At 47.3% G+C, this 23835-nt stretch overlaps 1 protein-coding gene across 3 annotated transcripts in view; it reads left to right on the top strand.

Moving 5' to 3' along the window:
* LOC144599175 (uncharacterized) overlaps positions 1-8024 on the top strand; it is a 33093-nt gene extending 25069 nt beyond the window's left edge. For 2 of the 3 annotated variants that reach the window (XM_078409913.1, XM_078409914.1), the window contains exons 2-3: positions 5327-5467; positions 6286-8024. In XM_078409913.1, the coding sequence (XP_078266039.1) occupies positions 6378-6791 (414 nt within the window). In that variant the 5' untranslated portion in view covers positions 5327-5467; positions 6286-6377 and the 3' untranslated portion in view covers positions 6792-8024. The remainder of the gene's footprint in view (positions 1-5326; positions 5468-6285) is intronic. The other variant, XM_078409915.1, reaches the window with a different exon arrangement.
* Positions 8025-23835: the final 15811 nt, after the last annotated feature.

Raw genomic sequence — 23835 nt, 5'->3', positions numbered from 1 at the left:
GCGCACAAGGTGCTGGAGTAACTCAGTGTGTCAGACAGCATCTGTGAAGAACATGGATAGGTAACGTTTCGGATGGAGAACCTTCTTCAGACTGATGATGGTGGAGGGAGGGGAAAGCTGGAAGGAAGGTGGAACCAGGCCAACGCCTTGAAGGTACAGGTGAAGGATTTTTTTGGTTAGGTAGATGGTTGGACACATGGGCCAGATATAACGCGATATAAATTGTGAGAGAAAGAATAGAAGACGTGCGAATTGTGAAGCTCACAACCTAAAGGTATGAACAGTGAATTTTACAAATCTTCAAACCGCTGGGTTGTAAGTTTCCCATGCGGAATACAAGGTGCGGTTGCTCTAGTTTGCGCGTGGCCTCACCCTTTGCTCTGGAGGGGACTCAGGGCAGAAAGGTCAGTTTGAGAATAGGAAGGGGAATTAAAATGGTTCGCAACCAGGAGATCAGGCTGACCTTCTGTAAGAAATTAGAGATACAGCGCGGAAACAGGCCCTTCGGCCCACCGAAACCGCGCCGACCAGCGATCCCCGCACATTAACACTATCCTACACACACGAGGAACAATTTGCACAAACACCAAGCCAATTAACCTACAAACCTGTACGTCTTTGGAGTGTGGGAGGAAACCGAAGGTCTCGGACAAAACCCGGGCGGTCACGGGGAGAACGTACAAACTCCGTACAGACAACGCCCGTAGTCGGGATGGAACCCGGGTCCGCAGCAACTCTACCGCTGAGCCGCCACGCATTGTTCTGTTTCGATACATATGACGATCAAATGTTCTCGACTCTTGTCTCTTGACCCATTCCCATTCATTCGCATTTTTTCCCTTCCACATATATTCTTTTTTTCCTGGATTCACAATTCGCCCCCCTTTTATTTTTATCTCGCACCTTTTGTCCAACCATCTACCTATCAACCCCCTCTTCCCTTCACCTATATCCACATCACTTGCCAGGCTTTGCCCTGCCCCTCCTCTCTTCCAGCTCCCGCCCCTTCCCCTATCAGAATCAATCTTAAGAAGGGTCCCGACCCGAAACGTCCCCTGCGTATATGTTCTCCAATGATGCTCCCTGACTCGCTGTTATTCCAGCACTTTGTCTTATTTTTTTGTAAACCAGTAACTGCAGTTCCTCATGTCGTGATTTTTCTTCTAACGCGAGCGTATATTCTGCCGCATTGGCACTAACTCACAGGGACCTCGCCCATCTCGGATGGTGAAAGCGCCTCTTCTCGGTCACTGGTTTCAGATCCAACCTGAGTCTGAAAGGTCTCGACCCGAAACGTCACATACTCCTTTTCTCCAGAGATGCTGCCTGACCCGCCGAGTTACTCCAGCATTTTGTGTCTACCTTCGGTGTAAACCAGCATCTGACGTTCCTTCCCACCCAACCTGATTAATGCCGGCATAGCCGTTGCAGGAGGAAAACCCTTACATCATCGTGATAGAACTAGTCAAAGTAGCTCTCTCTATTGCCAAAGTGACTGCTTTGGGCCTCTCTTATTTGTGGTCTTCCATTGCTTCAGAAGCTTGATTGTACCTCCTTCAATTGCGTAAGAGGTTGCAGCAGTTGTGGTGGGTTTCCATGGGCTCCAGGATGGCGATGGTCCTGTTATACGGTCTAATTTTCTGAAAGAATAATGTTGCTTCGTGCACCATCTGCACCATCCTATCGTAGGTCCTAGGGAATGATTTAAACCTACAGCATTCCCAGTCTGCAATTACCTCAGCCAACGTGCAGCAAATAAAACACAGGAGGAAGCCAGCAGGTCCAGCAGTGCAGTCAATGGGATAGTCTACGAAGTGCAGATGCTGGAATCCCGCGCAAAACACAAAATGCTAGAGTAACTCAGCGGGCCAGGCAGCATCTCTGGTTGGGCCAGGCGACTTTGTCGGTCGAGACTTCAGATGGTCATGGGGCGTAGGAGGGGGTGGGAGAGGGGTGGTTGGAGAGAAGAAAGCTGGAAGAGTGGACAGGTAGAACCAAGCATGGCAGGTAGTCCAAGTGCAGGGGCGTGCACCTCCATCAGGGCAGGGAACGTATGGAGAAGATGGCTAGTGTAAAGGGGTGATGGGGAGGGGGGATAGGGGCTGGTAGGCGATAAGTGGAACTAGGTGAGGTGAGGGATGAGGACTAGGTGGAGCCAGGTGGTGGAGATGGGAAGGATAGAGACAGAGACTGGAGTGTGATTGATGATGGACGCAAAATGCTGCAGTAACTCAGCGGGACAGGCAGCATCTCTGGGGAGAAGGAATGGATGACGTTTCGGGTCCAGACCCTTCTTCAGACAGGTGTGATAGGTGGTAGTCCCTTGTTTGACTCTATGGTCTGAGTTCTCGTTGCCTGCCTTTGCTTTGCTGCCTGCACCCGCATACTCTCTATCTTGCTCGTTTGGATTTCACTTGATTCCAGTAAAAACTCGCTGGATTCTGGACGATTGGCTGAACAGGTGCCCTGACTTGAAACGTCGAGTATCCATGTCTTCCACAGACGCTGCCTGACCGCTGAGTTCCTCCGGCACTTCGTCTTTTGCTCAAGATTTCAACATTTGCAGTTTCTGGAGCCGATGGTCAATTGTCGCTTTAATCTTCACGTCTACATATTAAACACAATTAATTTCTGTACGTCCAAAAGAAGAATGCTTCGCTACTTTATAATTGAAAAACTGCAGCAATTTGAAAGATTAACCCAGCAAGCGAATACGTGCTTACGTTTAATGTTACAAATACAGAAATCGCATCTGGGCATTGAACATGTTTGGGTGTTTGATCGCCGCACGAACCGCCTGAGGGAGTGTCATCGAGGCATAGAGTTACACAGCCCGGAACCAGGCCATTCGGCCCAATTTGCCCACACCGACCATCATGCCCCATCTACACTAGTCCCACTTGCTTGCGTTTGGCCCATGTTCCCCTAAAGCTGTCCTAACCATGTACTTATCTAAATGTTTCTTAAACGTTGTAGTAGTATCTGTCTCAACTACATCCCTCGGCAGTTCTGTCCATATACCTACCACCCTTGGCGTAGAAAAGTTGCCCCTCGGTTTCCTATTATATCCTCCCCTCCCCATTACCTTAAACCTATGTTCCCTGGTCCTCCATCTCGCTACCCAGGGTAAAAGACTGTGCATTTACCCGATCTATTCACCCCATGAGCTTATACACCTCTATAATATCAACGCTCAGCCTCATGCGCTGAATAGAACATACTCCGAGCTTGCCCAACCACTCTTTATAACTAAGGCCCTCGAGTCCTGGCAACATCATAGTAATTATTTTCTGTACCTTTTTCAGCTTAACAACATCTCCCCATGTTCAGCTTGACCCACCCGCCGCTCACTTTTGCCAGTTTAGTTGGACTAGGGTTTGAACATCAGGTAATAAAGTTATCTGACAGCAAACTGATATGGCCACTGACGTGGCATTGATGGGTAATCAACGTTCTGGAAAGAACATACTAACTGTTTCGGTCCAAAGAGAACGTGTTGTTTTCTGATAACGTTGTCGAAAACAAAGTCACCCCTCAATAAAAAAAGAAACTAGTTGTACTATTATGCAACATTTATAATCCAAAGTTATTTTTGAAATTGTTTTTGAATTTCAGATGTTGCAAGGACTCAAGGTCCAGAGCTACAGGGAGAGTTTGGGCAGGAGCAAATCCATTGGAAAGCAGGAGGATAAGGGGTAATCTTACAGAGGTGGATAATAATCTTACAGAGGTGTATAAGATCATGAGGGAAATGGAAAGGGTAAACACACGGCCTTTTATCCAGAGTAGGGGAGTCAAGAACTAGAGGATTTAGGTTTAAGGTAAGAGGGGAAAGATATAATAGGGGCAACTTTTTTCACACAAAGGGTGGTGGATATATGGAACGAGCTGCCAGATGAGGTACTTGAAGGAGGTACAATGAACAACAATTAAAAAGACGTTCAGACAGATACATGGATAGGAAAAGTTTTGAGGAATATAGGCGAAACGTAGTGGATGGGACTAACTTTGACGGGACATCGTGGTCGTCATGGACGATTTGGTCCGAAGAGTCTGTTTCCGCGCCGTACGACTTTATGATTCTATGACACAAAGAAAAAATAGCGAGGATAAACAAAGGACATGTGGTGAACAGGCAAGGTTTTGTAGAACGTCGTCAGTGACACCAGGTTCAATTACGTAAATAGATTTTAGGGACAGAAGGAACTGCAGTTGCTGGAATCTTGAGAAAAATACAAAATGCTGGAGGAACTCGATGGGCCAGGCAGCATCTGTGGAGGGGATGGACAGGCGAAATTTCGGGCCAGCATACTTCTGTAGACTGACGCAATCCGTCGCCTGTCCATTCCCTCCACAGATGCTGCCTGGCCCACCGAGTTCCTCCGGCACTTTGTATTTTCCCTTCAGAACTTTAATTTTTGTAAATAGATTTGAGTCAATTTGCTGGCGCAATGTACGATTCCTTGGCAGAATGTGTTAAATCACGACAACACAGAACTGCAGTACATAGATATCCTATTGTTTTGTTACTTTGTATTTTGTTTTGCTTTATTTTCATTGTTCTGAATGTGTCGTGGCAAGGTCAACGTGTACAACCCGCGTGTAAATATGTGCAATTAATATTTTAGGCGTCTATATGTGTTAAGTCTCAAGTCTCCTCCTCTCCCTCCACCAAGTGGGATAGAAGCTCATCCCTGATGTTAGAGGTAGATGTTTAACTCTTAACTAGCATCTGCTGCCCATTATAGACAATAGACAATATACAATAGGTGCAGGAGGAGGCCATTCGGCCCTTCGAGCCAGCACCGCCATTCAATGTGATCATGGCTGATCATTCTCAATCAGTACCCCGTTCCTGCCTTCTCCCCATATCCCCTGACTCCGCTATCCTTAAGAGCTCTATCCAGCTCTCTCTTGAATGCATTCAGAGAATTGGCCTCCACTGCCTTCTGAGGCAGAGAATTCCACAAATTCACAACTCTCTGACTGAAAAAGGTTTTTCCTCATCTCAGTTCTAAATGGCCTACCCCTTATTCTTAAACGGTGGCCCCTTATTCTGGACTCACCCAACATTGGGAGCATGTTTCCTGCCTCTAACGTGTCCAATAATATCTGTATCTGTTAGGTTCATAACAGCGACAGCGAGCGAAGGCGAATTTGTCACCCTCTAAGCATATCATAAAGAGCTTTTCTCCCAATGTGCAAACCCGTGGTGGCTTTCTTATCAGTTTATCCAGCCTTGGAATAGCTACAAGTGAAGCATGTGCTGTCAGCAATGTTCCTCAATCATTACAATGTTACAAGTCGTCCGTTTCCTTCCTCCAAGGGCGACGCGCTGCCAGAACTCTTAGGTTAACATGGTGGAACACTCAGAAGCAATGCTGTCGCCCGCTCAATGTTCTAACGATTCATTCAACGCCAAGGTTTTCTATTAAACTGATTCCATTTCAGGCGATTAACTCCTTGGGTGAGTATTATCTTACGCATGTCCCTGATATGAATAAATGGCGCCGAATTCGCCAGAGTTTGTATGTTCCCCCTGTGACCGCGTGGGGTTTCTCCGGAGGCTCCGGTTTCTTCCCACACCCCAAAGACGTCCAGGTCTGTAGGTTAATTGGCTTTGGTAAAATTGTAAATTCTCTGTCGTGTGTAGGGTAGTGCTAGTGTACGGGGTGACCGCTGGCCGGCAGGGTCTCAATGGGCCGAAGGGCCTGTTTTCACGTTGTATCTCTAAAGTCTAAAGTCAATCGGTGCTCGGTTGATAGAGGACAATAATGTTGGCGCCGTTAGGTCTACGGGTAATAAGGGCGTCATTAAGGTGTGGAGGAACGCAACTAGCTCCAGATCGGGATCGGGCCAGTAGTGTGTGAAGACGTAGCACGTGAACCATGAACAAATAGGAGGCACAAGGGACTGCAGATGCTGGTTTACAAAATAAAAGGATATCAAGTACTGGAGTAACACAGCGGGCCAGGCAGCACCTCTGGAGAACATGGATAGGGAACGTTCCGGGCCGGATCCCGTCTTTCGACTGATTGTAGTGTTGTGAGGGAGGGGGGAGGGGGGTGTTATAAAGGTGGAAGGGAAGTGGGGGGACAAAGTCAAGTAAATGTTAAGGGAAGATGGAGTCCCTTGTACTTCTGATGCTAAAGGCATGCAATGATCACTGACGTGGCGGTAATTGATGTTGTCACTTTTCATTGTTATTGACAGACCACCTCTATTTTACATAGGCGGATGTCCCTGCGTGTGTAACTTAAGAGAATTGTGTGTTTCCAATCGTAGGGAGTGCCCTGCAGAGACAGACTGCCCGGACAATGGCTATCTAGATAACATCACTGAACGAAAGTCTTGCGCCACATCCTCGACTGTCAGTCATGGCATCCTCCATCGACAAGCGCCAGGATAAGGAGGCAGATTCACTGGACGTTGCCAACGTGTCGGGGGTGTCAATGGGGTCTTCGCCGGGCGGATCACACAGCACAACCGCCGGCGAAGATCTGGCGAGAAGAGAAAGTAAGAGGGCGGTTCACGGGCAGAGAGCAGAGAAGCCATTGCTTCCCCCAGAGTATCGAAGGACGCCGAGCCCGCCTTCCATTGAGTATCTATGTCACATGGAGTCAGCGGAGATTGCTTTCCGGCGAGTGGTTGAGAGGATGGGCGAATGGGAGGAGAAAATCAACTGTATCTCCAATCGATTACAACAAGTTTGCTGCCATATTCAGGGTACCACGGAGACTGAGACAGAGAAGGAAAACATCCGCGATCAAGGCGCCGGGGGCAACATCTGAGCACGCGCAATTTCATGGAATTGCAACAATCTGTTTCCAAATACGCTGACACCACCTACATCCCGTGTACAAGATAGCAATGATTAAAATGTTAAAATACTTCGATGTTATATGCAGCAAATGATACTTCCACGGTGGAGTGACTGCTAAACATAAGACAAAATATTAGATTTATGCTAGCTACAGTGGAAATAAAACAATGACTTTTCTTTTCATCAAGAGGGCAATGGGGGTTTCCGGCTCTCATTCCGAACTATGTTGGCGCTGTGGAACAAATGGATTTCTCTCGATTGAGTTTTACGTTTCTGCACTCTGCCTGGACGTAAACGGCCCCGGTGACGAAGGCAATGGAAGGATGAATGAGTCACATTTGTGTGCAAGACTCGGGGCCTTAGATTGTAAAGTAACAAGGGGTCTGTTGATTTCAGGCAACATTTATTCCTTTCCATTGTAAGAAGTATCTTCAGGTGCCCTGGAGATGTCTGGCACAGTGGCACACACAATAGTCCAGTTTACTCAGGTGGCGTGACCATCTCGATCACCACTCGTAGAACGTAGAATATTACAGCACAGGCACAGGCCCTTCAGCCCCAATGTCTGCGCAGAACACGATGCCATGTTAAACTAATCTCTGTCTGCCCGTGTTCCATATCCTTCCTTTCCCTGCATATCCACGCGCCTCTCTAAAAAGTCTCCCAATGGTCACTAAAGTGTCTGCCACCACCACCATCCCTGGCAACGCGTTCCTGGCACTCACCAACTTTGCCCCTCTCACTCGAGAGTTATGCGCTCCAGTCTTTGACATGTCTACCTTGGGATAAAAGTTCTATCCTTATCTATGCCTCCCTGGTTTTCTATCAAATCTCATCTCAACCTCCAGCGTTCCGGAGAACACCATCTAAGTTTGTCCAGCTTCTCTCTGTAGTTAACCCCCACCCCCTCCAATTCGGACATCCTTCTGATAAACTTCTATACCGTCTCCAAAGCTTCCACATCCTTCCTGTAACGGAGCGAATAAAGCCTCAAGCAAAACACTAATTGTAGCCTCATCACTGTTCTACTGAATGTTTCGACCGATGAAGGCAAGCATGCCAGATGCCTTCTTTACCGATCTACCTACTTGTGTTGCCAGAGCACCTCCTCTCACAGCGGAACTGTAGGAATCATTACTTTTGAAGACTATCAACTAAGACGGGCGGTAGATTTGATCGATGCGCTGTAAAAGTATTTGTCGAGTGGGTCATTTGGTAAATATGCTCTTCTCTGAAATAAAGACGGACCATATGTAGGTCCCTGTTTGGATTATTGAGTGTTTCTTTTTTGAGTGTTTTTTGGGGGAGAACAGTGGAGGGATTGGTCATTGAGTGATGGTGACGACAGAGGGGTGGGCGAAACAACAATTCCATTTCATTTGGAATGATTAATTTACTGAATGCACAAGGCAGTGAAAAGGATCCGTCTTTTTCAATTAAAAACAATCCTATTCAATGTTCACACTCAATTATTCCTTACGTTCTCTTCCGAAAGTACCCCTTACCTGACTAACGATATTGATGGTAGAACCCGCATTCTCATATCTTACTTGTGACCAATTTAGACTTTGATCTTTGCATGAAACTTGACCGGTTCGGATATCCGAGTCTGTGAGATATTTTGTTTTTGATTATGGCACTGGAAACGGCAACAGGTTTGCACTGTGTTGATTTCATCTATGCCATGAGGTAAGTACAATTGTCAAATTGAAGCTTCTTGGTTTTGTCTTATATTTCAATTTAGATGATAGATTGTGAAATGTGCGCCCGGCGCCACACATTTCAATCCAACTACTGCATTGATTGGCAATTTGAACCCTCCGTGCTCAAAAGGAAACTGAATGCAAAATAGGGTTATAATCTGGGACTAAAGGTAAAAACTATCGACACTATCGACAGAGTACAATTGCACCCATCATTTCTGATAAAAGGAAAACAAAAGCCGGGTTTATTCACAAGAGTGCCATGGGTTTTTAACTAGGTTGCAAATGATTGGTTATGTCATCCTCACTGTTAATGATAATTGCAACTCAATCTATCGACTCAAGGGGGTTGCCCTGAAATTCTCCACCCTTTGATGCGGCTCATTGGGAGTATTTGGCAATGGAACAACGTTCAGGAATGAGAGGAACCAACTTAGGACGAAACATAAAGTGGTAGAGGAACTCTGTGGGCCAGGCAGCATTTCTGGAGGGAATGGACAGACGAAAGTTGTGGTCGGGACCCTTCTTAAGACAGTAATATAAGGAAATAAAAAGTACCATTAAAAAATTAAGATTTGAGTGATGTACATTGTTTACAATTGTCAACAGCCATTGACCGGACCTTGTTTGTATCCGTTCCTGCAGCACGCTCTGTACCGCATCTTGTTTATTATCTAACCTTGAAGCTGCGATTTTATTTGCAGCTATGGTAGTACAAACCTGTTGGCGTATATCAACCTTCCATCTCCAGCCTACACTTTAAATCAGCACATGTGTGTGGGTGTGCGAATGTGTGAAACACAAGTCTGGTAACGTCAAGATCTTAATGTTTTCTTTAATCGATTAATGATACCAGCGTGTCTCGGTTGTTTAACATTTCGCATTTCGATCTAAAACGTCATTTCACTCTCGCCAGCAACTGCAGTTCCTTGTTTCTCTACATAAATGCCACCATTCTTGGCACTATTCTACAATGTTGTTCGTCCTTCGGGTTCGAAGATGCCCATGACTTCACTTTCAGTTGGAGGATTGGTGACTGTGGGTCCGGAAGTGACCGGTGAGGCCAATCCGGGCCCGGAAGGCACGCCCACATGTAGGGCACAAGTGGATGGCTGCTGCAGTGGAAGTGGAGGTAGCCCGGGCCTTGCGCATGGTGCGTTTCCTTTGGGCCTCTGCAGTGCGTCTGTTCTCTGCTGCAGGGCTCCTGTGGTGAGCTTGCTACGCCAGGTTGGACGGTCCAGAGCAAGAGACTCCCAAGTGCTGAGGTTGATGTCCAAGTCTTTGAGGGACACTTTGAGGCAGTCCTTAAACCGTTTCTTCTGTACTACTGAGCGCTTGCCCTGACACAGTTCTCCATACAGAAGCTGTTTTAGCAGTCGACTCTCGGGCATTCTGACGAAATGGCCTGCCCATCTCACTTGGGCTTTCCGTAGGAGGGTGTGGACGCTGGGGATTCCGGCCGGTTCCAAAACCTCTGTGTCGGGAATTTTGTCCTGCCACCTGATGTGAAGGAGTCTGCGTAGGCAGCTCAAGTGAAAGTGGTTGAGCTGTTTGGCATGTCTGCTGTGGACAGTCCAGGTCTCACTGGCATAGAGAAGAGTGGTGAGTACCACTGCACAGTAGACCTTCAGCTTGGTGGTAAGGCTGAGTCCTCTCCGCTCCCAAATTCTACAATATGGTGACAAGATTAGCAGAAACACGTGTCTCTGGAGAATGCTTCTCCATTCATTATGATTATAGGCGACCCAACACTAAACTACATTTTATTATCCTACCGGCTGCCTACTTATTTAATGCTATTAACAGATATCCATTCGTACCACGATATCATGTCAGATGCCGACAATAAACATCCTCCCGGTTACCAACCACCACCAACCTTCAGCCGATGCCAGCGTCCGCCACGAGGAAGAACCGTTTGAACTAAACGCACAAGAAAAACTAACGTCACCAGATGTATTCTGGCTGCCATTTTTCCAAGTCCACTGACTGCACAACGGCGCAGCGGTAAAGTCGCTGTCTTACATAGAAACATAGAAAATAGATGCAGGTGTAGGCCATTCGGCCCTTCAAGCCAGCATCGCCATTCAATATGGTCATGGCTAATAATCCAAAATTAATACTCCGTTCTGACTTTTTCCCAATATCCCTTGATTCCCTTAGCCCAAAGAGCTAAATCTAACTCTCTTGAAATCCAGTGAATTGACCTCCACTGCCTTCTGTGGCAGAGAATCCACAGATTGACAATTCTCTGGCTGAAACGTTTTTCCTCATCTCTGTCCTGAATGGCCTACCCCCTTTTCTTAAAGTGTAACCCCTGGTTCCGGACTCCCCCAACCTCGGGATTTTTTCCTGCATCTACCCTGCCAAACCTCTAAGAATTTTATATGTTTCTATAAGATCCCCTTTCATCCTTCTGAATTCCAGCAAATACAAGACCAGTCGACCCATTCTATCATCATATGTCAGTCCCACCAACCCGGGAATTAACCTGGTGAACCTACACTGCACTCCCTCAATAGCAAATATGTCCTTCCTCAAATTAGGAGACCAAAATTGCACTCAATACTCCAGATGCAGTCTCACCAGGGCCCTGTACAACTGCAGTTGGACCCCCTTTGCTCCTAAACTCATATCCTCTTGCAATGAAAGCCAACATGCCATTAGCTTTCTTCACGGCCTGTCGTTCCTGCATGCTTACTTTCAATGACTGATGAACAAGCACACTCATCATTGCACCTCGCCTTCTCCTAATCTGACACCATTCATATAATAATCTGCCTTCCCGTTCTTGCCACCAAAGTGGATAACCGCACATTTATCCACATTATACTGCATCTGCCATGCTTCTGCCCACTCACCCAAACTATCCAAGTCACCCTGCAGCCTCATAGCATCCTCTTCGCAGCACACACTGCCACCCAGCTTTGTGTCATCTGCAAACTTAGATATGTTACATTTAATTCCCTCGTCTAAATCATCAAGATTCAAGATTCAAAATAGCTTTATTTGTCATCCAATATTGGACGAAATTCAGTCACCCACAGTCCAACAATAAAAGCATTAAATAGGCATTAAAATTACACAACCCCAAAAACACACAAAAAAAGAAACATCCATCAAAGAAACATCCATCACAGTGAGTCTCCTCCAGTCCTCTCCTCACTGTGATGGAAGGCCACAATGTCTTTCCCTTCTCCTGCTGTCCTCTCCCGCGGTCAGGTTGTTGTGGTTGCAGGCCGCGCCGGACGGTCCGCAGCGGCCCGAGCCTAAGGCGAGTCCCAGCCGCTCCCGCAGCCTCCGAAGACGGCCGGCTCCACTGATGATAAGTCCGATCGGGGCGGGCGAACACGCTGCTGCTGCCGCTGTTGCTGCACGTCGGGGCGGTCGTGGCTCCCGACATTGAAGCCCCCGCCCAGCAGAGAAATATCCCGCGGCATATCTTAGGCCGCGCCGGACGGTGAAATGTCCGCGACCCAAGCCCCGCGACCCCGGGGCGGGCGAACACGCTGCCGCTGCCGGAGCTCCCGATGTCGGCATCCACGCAGCCCGAGCCTAAGGCGAGTCGCAGCTGCTCCCGCAGCCTCCGAGGACGGCCGGCTCCGCTGATGGTAAGTCCGGTCCGACAGCTCCAGGAGTTGGGCCGATGGTAGGCCGCAGCAGGAACGGAGACAACACCCAGAAAACAAAGGTCGGGTCTCCGTTCGGAAGGGACACATATTTACAATTTTACAATTCCCTCCCTCCCCCCCCACACACACCCACACATAGTACACAAACACCAAAACACGACATCACAACTACAATTAAGACAAAAAAACAACAAAAACACAAAGACAAATGGACCGCAGGTAAGCCGCAGCTGCTATGGCAGCGCCGCCATTTTATCAACTGAGGTCCCTGCACCGAGTTTTGCGGCATCCCACTAGTTACTGCCTGCCATTCTGAAAAGGACCTATTAATTTCTACTCTTTGCTTCCTATCTGCCAACCAGTTCTCTATTCATGTCAATATTGTAAGGTGTTTCTGCGCCGATCTTTCGCCCGACCTAAGGTCCCCGTGCCTTGCTCTGATCCCTTGACCAGGCCGCGCACACTGGTTCCCCGTGAGTGGTTCGACCCACTCACCCCCTACGGTTCTAGACACTGGACTTAGATGCAGGAGCGTTGATAGTGCAGGAAAATTCAACCAGACCAGATTTGAAGACCAGGGTTTAAATGGAAAAGGCTTTTATTGAGCACTCGGGACTATTGTACATGAATGCTCTTCACAGTTCTATAAGACATATCTATAAGACACATACCGAATGACATGAATACCTTTGACTCTGAATCATAAAACGCACAGTTCTACAAGACATATACATGAATACTTTTGACTCTGAATTATAAACGCACAGTTCTACAAGACATATACTGGATTGTAAGATGGGGAACGTACGACAGACACATCGCAAAATTGGCCAACACATCTTTACTTATACACCCACGTTAATTAAACCACCCTCCCCTCTACACTGAAACTATGTCCATGATGTGCAGGATCGGGGTACATGCTCACCATGGGGCTATTACTGGGGTTACTGGCTGTTCGGGCTGCTTCTCCGCTGTTTTCTGTTCTCCGTGCCGTCCGACTTGCTTGCCTTGCGTCCCTCCTGACTTGCTTGACGCTCCTTCTTCCTTTCTTGCGTCCGTTTTTCGTGTCTCTGACTTGCGTGTCTTTTGTTGCGTCCTCTGACTTCTGCCTTGCATGCCTTCCAACCCAAAAATCGTGGCCAGTTATACTAATTCTGACCCGTCCTATCTCCCGCCAGATCTCGGGATCTCTTTGTTTCAAAGATGGGTATTTGAGTTTTCTCTCTGTTCTGCGTTATGTCCGGGGGTACCGGTAATGGCTAGACCGTCTATTAATCTATTTTCTGTTAAGAGGTGATGGGTGTAAATGGTTTCCCATCACCTGCCAGGTATGTTTCTATGGGCTATTGTGCAGAGCCGAGAGAACATTGGAAAATTATCACCAATGCATCCACGATTTCTAGGACACCCTCCTTGAGTGCTGTGGGATGCAGGCCCTGGGGAGACCCGGGTTCGATCCTGACTACCGGGACTGTGTGTACCGAGTTTGCACGTTCTCCCTGTGTTCGCGTGGGTTTTATCGCGATGCTCCAGTTTCCTCCCACATCCCAAAGAATTACAGGTCTGTAGGTTATTTGGCTTCTGTAAAGATTGTCCTTAGTATGTGTAGGGCAGAACTAATGTACGTGATCATGGTTGGTGTGGACTCGATGTGCCGAGGGGGTTGTTTCCACACTGTATCTCTTAACTAAACTAAACTAAACCTCGCCTGGACTTGGTAGCAACAGCACTTGTTGGGTTGATACCGACCTCATATTCAGCTTGGGGTAGCTCACAAGCCAACGGATGAATTCGCACAACCCTGACTCGAAACATGTCCTCCAGAGATGCTGTCTGACCAGCTTAGTTATTCCTACATTTTAAAAAATGTGTTGTTTGTAGGCCTGTAGTTACCGTTTCTCCACAGAAGAGCCCAAATGGGTCGAGACGCAAGAATACCTCGTGAGCCTCTCCAAACTTCATAATTGAATGTGATAATGATTAATGTGATCTCGGCTACAACTTCTCTATCCCAATGGTCGCTACTATTCTTTCACTGAATGTCAAACTTAAATCTATATCAATTTTGATGGATTCACATTTCGTGCCATCTGGCGGTAATGAATGGATTCACATTTCGTGCCATCTGGCGGTGGAAACCATTACAGTTTACCAGACGAAATATATTTCCTCAACCGGGTTTAGGTTTAGGGTTAAATTTATTTTTGTCACGTGGACGAGGTACAGTGAAAAGCTTTGTATTGCATACCATCCAAAATATCAGATAACACAACAGATAAATACAGACAAGTTAAACTCAAGTACAATAGGTAAAACGAAGGGGATGGTACAGAAATATTTACAGAATAGAACATACAGAATATAGTTCTCAGCGCTGTAGCGCATCAGTTCCACAAAGTCCACGGCCCGCAATGGAGTAGAGATGAATCGGACAGTACGCTAGCTTATGGAAGGACCGTTCAGAAGCATGATCCCAGAAGCTGTTCGTGAGTCTGATGGGAGTTTTCGAGCTTCTGTATCTTTGCCTGACGGGAGCGGGGAGACGTAGGGATGGCCGGAGTGGGATAAGTCTTTGATTAAGTTGGCTGCTTTCCCGAGGCAGCGTGAAGTGTAGGAGGAATCGTTGGTGGGGAGTCTGGACTGTGTGAGGGGCGCATTAATTCCTCACAATGTATCTGACACGGTGCCCCGCCGACTGCACTTCACCCTCAAAGAGGAAACGCTGTTTCAACATCCCCACTTAGAAGCCGCTTCGTACTTATTTTACCGCTTAATGAAATCACATCTTATGCCCAATAACCTGGCCGTGCGCATCTCCAGAATTGTGTGTCTGTATTCCGAATAAATTAATCGATCGGTCTGATATTTGGTTGCCAAACAATTAATCTCTTTCTGGGGATTAATCGCACCTTTTCTCTCACCGCCACGCTCTTCTCCGATAACGTTACTGTCATTTTGTAATGTGTTTCTTGGCCCACTGTGCTGAAACGTCTCGTATATCTACCCATCTTCTGTCAGACCATGTCTTTTGAATTTACAACGCGTTCTTTCCGTTTTTCCCCTTTCGTCCCTGTTGTCGTGTCTTTTGTTCTTTGATCGGAAGGTACAGCAGGATCACCCCGTGCACACTAGTTCTATGTTATCCCACTGCCTCACCCACTCCCTACACAATAGGGTCAATTTACAGAAGGCGAATTAACCTGCAAACCCGCACTTCTTTGGGATGTGGGAGGAAACCGGTGCACCCGGAGGAAACCCACGCGGTGACGGAGAATACGTGCAAACTCCACACAGACATAATCGAACCAGGGTCTCGGGCGATGTGAGGCAACAGAACTACCAGGTACCCCACTGCACTGACCGTTCACTGGCGGCTAACACCTCATCCACCTCTTCTCCGCACTACTATTCTTTCCCTCAGACACGTCTTGCCTGATGGAGAATTTGGAGGACGACGTAGAAGTGTTCGCTCCCGGTTTGTTACCCAGGGATGGGGGAACAGTCGCGCTACCGGAAGATAGGTTTTACTGCAGGCCCAGAGCCACCGTTGCGCCGCGTGGGGGCCGGCGCTCCCGTGCTGTCACCCGCAGCCAACTCGTTGACATTTTCCTGAGTCAGCAAACACGGGCTTACCGTTTCATCGTGCTGAAACGGACCCTAAATATCACGGAGTAATTAGTAACTCCATGTTTTGAACAGCGTTTACGTGGAGTTCCTCATTGCGATTTTCCAGGTTGGAGACACTAGAATGCGAAGCGTTGCTGCAAAACGGGACAAGCCTTCCATGCAAGACAAAATGCGGGAATCTGTGCTTCTGATCATAGACAATAGACAATAGATAATAGTTGCAGGGTGAATAGTGGCCCTTCGAGCCAGCACTGTCATTCACTGTGATCATCGCTGATCATCCACAATCAGTACCGCGTTCCTGCCTTCTACCCACACCCCTTGACTCGGCTATCACGAAGAGCTCTATCTAACTCTCTCTTGAAAGCATCTAGAGAATCGGCCTCCACTGCCTTCTGAGTCAGAGAATTCCACAGATTCACAACACTCTAGGTGAAAAGGTTTTTCCTCATCTCCGATCTAAATGCCCTACCCCTTATTCTTAAACTGTGTACCCTGGTTCTGGACTCCCCTAACATCGGGAACATGTTTCCTGCCTCTGGCGTGTCAAACCCTTAATAATCTTATCTGTTTCAATAAGATCCCCTCTCATCTAAATTCTAGTGTATACAAGCCCAGTCGCTCCATTCTTTCAACATATGACAGTCCCGCCATCCCGGGAATTAACCTCGTGAACCTACGCTGCACTCCCTCAATAGCAAGAATGTCCTTCCTCAAATTTGGAGACTAAAACTGCACACAATACTCCAGATGTGGTCTCACCAGGGCCCTGTACAACTACCGAAGGACCTCTTTGCTCTTATATTTAACTCCTCTTGTTATGAAGGCCAACATTCCATTAGCTTTCTTCACTGCCTGCTGCACCTGCATGCTTACTTTCAGTGACTGATGCACTAGGACACCCAGATCTCGTTGTACTTTCCCTTTCCCTAACATGACACCATTCAGATAATAATCTTCCTTTCTGTTCTTGCCACCATTGGATAACCTCATATTTTCCACGTTAAACTGCATCTGCCATGCATCTGCCCACTCACCCAACCTGTCCAAGTCACCCTGCATCCACACAGCATCCTCTTCACAGTTCACACTGCCACCTAGCTTTGTGTCATCTGCAAATTTGCTAATGTTACTTGTAATCCCTTCATCTAAATCATTCATGTATATTGTAGATTTCTGCGATCCCAGCACCGAGCCTTGCGGTACATCACTTGTTACTGCCTGCCATTCTGAAAGGGACCCGTTGGTCCCTATCCTTTGTTTCCTGTCTGCCAGCCAATTTTCTATCCATGTCAGTACCATACCCCCATTACTATGTGCTCTAATGTTGCCCACTAATCTCCTATGTGGGACATTAATAAAGGCTTTCTGAAAGTTCAGGTACACCATATCCACTGGCTCTCCCTTGTCCATTTTCCAAGTTACATCCTCAAAAAAGTCCAGAAGATTAATCAAGCATGATTTCCCCTTCGTAAATCCATGCTGACTCGGACCCCGTTACTGCTATCCAAATGTGCCGCTATTTCATCTTTTATAATAGACTCCAGCATCTTCCCCACCACCGATGTCAGGCTAACTGGTCTATAATTCCCTGTTTTCTCTCTCCCTCCTTTCTTAAAAAGTGGGATAATATTAGTTACCCTCCAATCCATCCTCTATGTAAACGCTCGTGTTCGTACACCTCCTTTAAACGTTGTCCCTCTCACCTTAAAGCTATTCCTTCGAGTATTTGATATTTCCACCCTAAGGTTCTGACCGTTACATATTGCATATTGCTATCAGGTCTTCCCGCAACCTCCGGCGTTCCAGAGAAAACAATCCAAGCCTGTTCAATCTGTCCCTGTAGCTAATATCCCCAATGTCTAAGCACTACTGTGGTAAACCTCCCTGCACCCTTTCCAAAGCACATTTCCTGTAACGGGGCGACCAGAACTGCACAATGTTCCAAATGCGGCCTAAGCGTATTAACTGTGATCCTGTACCTGCAAATAAACTTACTTTTGTATTAAAAAATATGCGGTCTCATCCCGGGGCCGCTCGAGAGGGAGTGGTGTCCACGGGCACCTTGGCCGCTTTCCGCGACCGCTGGATATTGGAGGGGCTTAAGTCATTCTTTGATGAAAGTGACAGCGATTTAGCTGATACCTGTATGTATATTTCTCATTTTAGACACATACCTCCTTAGAGTAGTGTTTTCACTGTAATTTTGTATCTGTAAATAAACCTACATATATATATTTTTAAACAGGGACTCACAAATGTCCTGCAAAGCTGCACCATGGATTCCCAGCTCTAACAGTGTGCGGGGTTTTCATCCCAGAAATCCTGACCGTAAAGCGAGCAACACTGCGAACTTTAATTCAACCACAGACGTGCACCCCTCTGCTGCTTGCACAGCCCCGCTCGTGCTAATCTTGCAGAATTATCACACCGTCCCCACCAGACATTCACAAATGAAAATAGAAGCGCATCTGTTGCAAATCCGATTGTAGAGATGTTGCCTGCCCTGCTGAAAGATTTACAGATAACTAGTTACTGTTGGCAACGGATGCACAGTGTATTGAGATGGTTCGGTAACATAATCGCTGACAAACAGCATGTGTGAGCCTGCGCCCGCGCCTGCGTGTGAAAGGCAGGCATGGCGGTGGAGCAAAGAGCGAAGCCAAATGTAAGTAACGAAATACGTCTTTCTTGCGACCAAATAAGTAAAATAAAGAGGACACACTGGAAGAGGCTGCAGACACCGGGAACTTGAGCAAAACACAAAGTGCTGCAGGAACTCAGCGGGTTAAGCAGTATCTATGGAGGAAAGGGGACAGGCAACGTTTAGGGTCGGGACCCCTCTTCAGCCAGACTGATTCCGATGATTGGCCCCGATCTGAAACACCGTCCTTCCGCAGATGACACCAGACCCATAATTTCCTCTACCACTTTGTTTAGGTAAAATAAAGAGGTTGTTAGTTCAATTGTCTCAAATTTTCTCTTCGGGCTGCTCCAATGACCCGCTGCCGATTGCACGTTTTTGGAGTGCATGTTCACTAAACAATGAGGGTACTATTTATTTCCGGAGCCCGACTTTCCTGGAGTCCAGGAGAGAGACATTTGACAACTTCGCAGCACGTTAAACAGATACTCTTTCAGCGGGTTAAGCAGAGGCAGACATGGTAGGTTATGCCGATGGCGTCACAGTCTCCAACAGGTGTGTGCGGTGCATAACCGCCAAAGTTTCCAAATGTTCTAGCGGCAGCTCGCAGGGTCAAAATGGCGGCGCTGCCATAGCACCTGCGGCTTACCTGCGGTCCATTTGTCTTTGTGTTTTTGTTGTTTTTTTGTCTTAATTGTAGTTGTGATGTCGTGTTTTTGTGTTTGTGTACTATGTGTGTATGTGGGGGGGAGGGGGGGAACTGTAAAATTGTAAATAGGTGTCCCTTCCGAACGGAGACCCGACCGTTGTGTTCTGGGCCGTGTCTCCGTTCCTGCTGCGGCCTACCATCGGCCCAACTCCTGGAGCTGGCGGTCTCCAGGGCTCCGGTTCGCAGAGCTCGCGGATCGGACTTACCATCAGCGGAGCCGGCCGTCTTCGGAGGCTGCGGGAGCGGCTGCGACTCGCCTTAGGCTCGGGCCGCGTGGATGCCGACATCCGGAGCTGCGGCAGCGTGTTCGCCCGCCCCGGGTGGCGGGGCTTGGGTCGCGGACATTTCACCGTCAGGCGCGGCCTAAAATAGGCCGCGGGATATTTCTCTGCTGGGCGGGGGCTTCAATGTCGGGAGCCACGACCGCCCGACGTGCAGCAACAGCGGCAGCAGCAGCGTGTTCGCCCGCCCCGGATCGGACTTATCATCGGCGGAGCCGGCCGTCTTCGGAGGCTGCGGGAGCGGCTGCGACTCGCCTTAAGCTCGGCCCGCTGCGGACCGTCCGGCGCGGCCTGCAACCACAACAACCTGACCGCGGGAGAGGACGGCAGGAGAAGGGAAAAGACATTGTGGCCTTCCATCACAGTGAGGAGAGGACTGGAGGAGACTCACTGTGATGGATGTTTTCTTGATGGATGTTTCTTTTGTGTGTTTTGGGGGTTGTGTAATTTTAATGCCTATTTTGATGCTTTTGTTGTTGGACTGTGGGTGACTGAATTTCGTCCAATTTGGATGACAATAAAGCTATCTTAAATCTTGAATCTTGAAGAGCATACGGAGAGGCAAAAATATGGTCGACATGACCCGCATCAACATGTGGTTTCACAGATACTGCTTGGGCCTCTGGATTCCTTCAATAATTTGTTTTGTTCCGGATCCCAGGAATTTTAGACTCTTGTGCTTCCAAATGATTTCATAAGTTCGTAAATCATAGGATCCGAATTAAGCCCATCGTCCCATCGAGCCTGCTCTGCCATCAGATCACCTCTGATCTATCGTTTCTCTCTCAACCCCATTCTCCCTTCTGTCCGTAAGTTTTGACGCCTTTACTAATCAATAATTTGTCAATCTGCGCTTTAAAAATACCCAAATGACTTTGCCTCCACAGCCGTCTGTGGCAATGAATCCCACAGATTCCTCACTCTCTGACTAAGAAATTCCTGCTCATCTCCTTTCTAAAGGTACGTCCTTTTATTTTGAGCTGTCCTAAATTCTCCCACTAGTGGAAACACTCTCTTCGCATCCACTCTATCCAGGCCTTTCACTATTCGGTACTTTTCAATGAGGTACCCTCCCCCCCTCCCCCCCCCCCCCCCCCCCCCCGCCCCCAGTCCTGCTAAACGCCAGCGAATACAGGCCTAGAGCCGTCAAACGCACACCGTAAGTTAAGTACCGCTTCTTGGACATATGCAGTGCAATACAAGGACGACAATCATATACCATATGAACACAGGGACGCAATGCATTGAAGGAATCAGAGTGGGGAAATGTTATCAAGAATCTGATGTTTGTTTGCATCCAACTTGCATAACTTTGTTTTTACGTTGGCTTCCTGACAGTAGGGGCGAAAGAAACAACGAAAGACGTGCCAGCAATTTTGAAGGGGGAGGGGAGCAGCTGAGCTCCCGACATGGAGCCTCACAGCAAAGAGGAAAATCTGCTGGAATTTTCCAACAGCACTTTCGAGAAAAAAGGAGTAACATGGGTGGCGCAGTGGCGTAACTGGTAGAGCTATTGCCTCACAGCTCCAGAGACCCAGGTTCGATCCTGAACTCGGGTGCTGTCTGCGTGGCGTTTGCACGCTCTCTCTGTGACCGCGTGGGTTTTCTTCGGGTGCTCCGGTTTCTTACATTCCAAAGACGTGCGGATTTGTAGGTTAATTGGGTTCTGTAAATTGTCCCTGGGGTGTAAGTAATGCGAAAGTGAGATAACATAGAAATAGTGTGAACGGATGTTGGAAGCTCCGCGTGGACTCCGTAGGTCGAAGGGCCTGTTTCCGTGCTGCATCTGCAATTCAATTCGTGGAGAAATTAAAAAAATAAAACGCCATGCTAGCAATCTCTGAATTAACTATGGGGAAAAGGATCAAAGGATAACAACAATAGTTGGATAGAGTTGGGTTATTAGTGGCTGGGGTCAGACCACAGGATCAAGTTTAGGTTTATTATCACGTGTACCGAAATTCAGTTAAAGTGTGGTGTTGCATGCTATCCAAACAGATCGAATAACACTATAGATAAATACAATCGAGTCAAACTCGAGAAAGGAACTGCAAATGCTGTTTTTTTTACCGAAGATATGTACAAAGTGCTGGAGTAACTCAGCAGGTCAGCTGGCATCTGCGGATGACGTTTCGGGTCGTTTCGAGTCTGAAGAAGGGTTCCGGCCGGAAACGTCGTCCATCCCTTTTCTCCACAGATGCTGCCTGACCCCGTGCGTTATTCCAGCATTTTGTGCCTATCTTCGGTTAAAAAAACAAAATTGGTAGAGCAAAGGGAAATATATAGAGTGCAGAATATAGTTCTCAGCATTGTAGCGCATCAGTTCCAGAGACAGGGACCAATGTCCGCTAAGGGGTGGAGGAGAACCGGACAGTACCCTAGCTTATGGGAGGACCGTTCAGGAGTCTGATAACAGAGGGGAAGAAGATGGTGTACCCTAGGATATTGACTTAGGACATTTAAACGTCGGCAGAATCGGGAGTGATTGGAAACTTCGAAACTTAGACCAAATGTTTGGCAAGATCCGGATTCATGACCAGGATGAAATATTGCTGAAGAAAGTATACTGTAGAGAAGATTGAATTGACAAACAATAATATTCGTATTCTGAGAATTAGATGTGAAGCAAAATTAACCTTTCGCCGATGGTTTGGGGTAGATATGCATGAACGAGATGGGTGGCGGCGAATAAGACTAGATCGAAGGAAGGCCAGTCTAAAAAGGGGCCCGGATCTGAAACGTCGCCGACCCACGTTCATCGGAAATGCTGTCTTACCCGCTGAGATACTCTACCGGTTTGTGTCTTTTTTGTTGTTGTTGTAAACCAGCATCTGTAGTTCTTTGTGTAGCATATAAGTGAGGCCATAAATAAATATTTCTCACGAATCATCAAAGATAAAGGGCATTTAGGAAGGGGACGATTGAATTTTGGAGCTTTACATTCAGAATATCCAGAATTTTAGGGCTCTCAGGAGCAAATTCAATGCATGTGGTTCAGTGATAGAAAGTCAAGATTTAAAAAGAACCCGGGAGACATTTTTTAGAGTGTGGTGGATGTATGGAATGCGCTGCGAGGAGGTAGTTGAGGCAGGTACTATAACAACGTTTAAAATTCATTTAGATATGTACATGGATTGGACAGGTTTAGAGCCCCTGCGAATGGGGGCCAAACGCAGGCCGGTGGGACTAGTGTAGGCGGGGCATATTGGTCGGCGTGGGCAAGTTGGGCCGAATGACCTATTTCTACACTAAAATTCTATGACTCTTGATTAAGGCATGACTCAAAGCGATTTAATAATAAACAGGAACTGCTCGGATCATTTTGATGTCTATGGTCACTGGAACGCACACGCCCCACCCCTCAAAGATTGTTATTGCAAACGTTTTGCCCAAAATGGTAATAGTGTTTGCTATTGGTCTATGGATTCCCGTAAGCTCAGTGAGACTTTCATCGCTCATTGCCGGCCAATATTTCACAGTATTCTTCCGGTGAATTAAACGAGCGCCGTCTAGCAGCAAGCTGCGCTACATTTTTCCGAAGATACAGCATTGGAATTCGCTTTCGTCCAGTAGATGCTGCGGCTGTGGATACTCGTGCTGGCCCTGCGAATCTCAAGTCGAGCACAAGGTATCGAGCGGTACAGTGGTGCAGCGGGTCGATCTGCTGTCTCATAGTGCTAGCGCCAGAGACCCGGGTTCGATCACGACCTCGGGCTCTGTTGTGTATGGAGTTTGCACGTTCTCCCTGTCACCGCCTGGGTTTTCTCCGGGTGCTCGGGGTTTATCCCACACCCCAAAGCCGTGCGGGTTTGTAGATTAACTGACCGAATGTTGCCAGGATTTAGCATGTTTGGGTTTAGATGCAAGTTTATTATCGAAAAGGAATGTTTTGCATGCTGTCCAAGCAGATCAGATATGCCACACATAAATACAATTAAGCCAAACTCGAGTATAATATTTAGAGCGAAGGGGGAGATACTGAGTGCGGAATATGGTTCTCGGCATTGTAGCGCATGAGTTCCAGAGAGAAAATCCAATGTCTTAAATGGGGTAGAGGTGATTCGGTTAGTGCCCAAGTTCATGTAAGTTCCGAGGTTCGAGAGCTTCAGGTTGGTTTATTTGAAGAAGATAGGGCTGAGGAGTGACCTGACTGTGGTATACAAATAATAAGCAGGGTGAAAGAGTGGGGTGGAAACGAGAAACGTTTGCTCTTTACACAGATTTAAGCTAGGTATATTTAATAGAAACAGAGAAAGAAACATAGAAAAATAGGTGCAGGATTAGGCCATTCGGCTCTTCGAGCCAGCACCGCCATTCAATATGATCATGGCTGATCATCTAAAATCAGTACCCCGTTCCTGTTTTTTCCCCATATCCATTGATTCATTTCGCCCTAAGAACTAAATCTTTTTT

The sequence above is a fragment of the Rhinoraja longicauda genome, chromosome 13 (genome assembly GCF_053455715.1).
Source record: "Rhinoraja longicauda isolate Sanriku21f chromosome 13, sRhiLon1.1, whole genome shotgun sequence".
Taxonomy (NCBI): Eukaryota; Metazoa; Chordata; class Chondrichthyes; order Rajiformes; family Arhynchobatidae; genus Rhinoraja; species Rhinoraja longicauda.
Note: the sequence above shows the minus strand (reverse complement) of the source record. Positions and strands in the feature narration are given on the sequence as shown.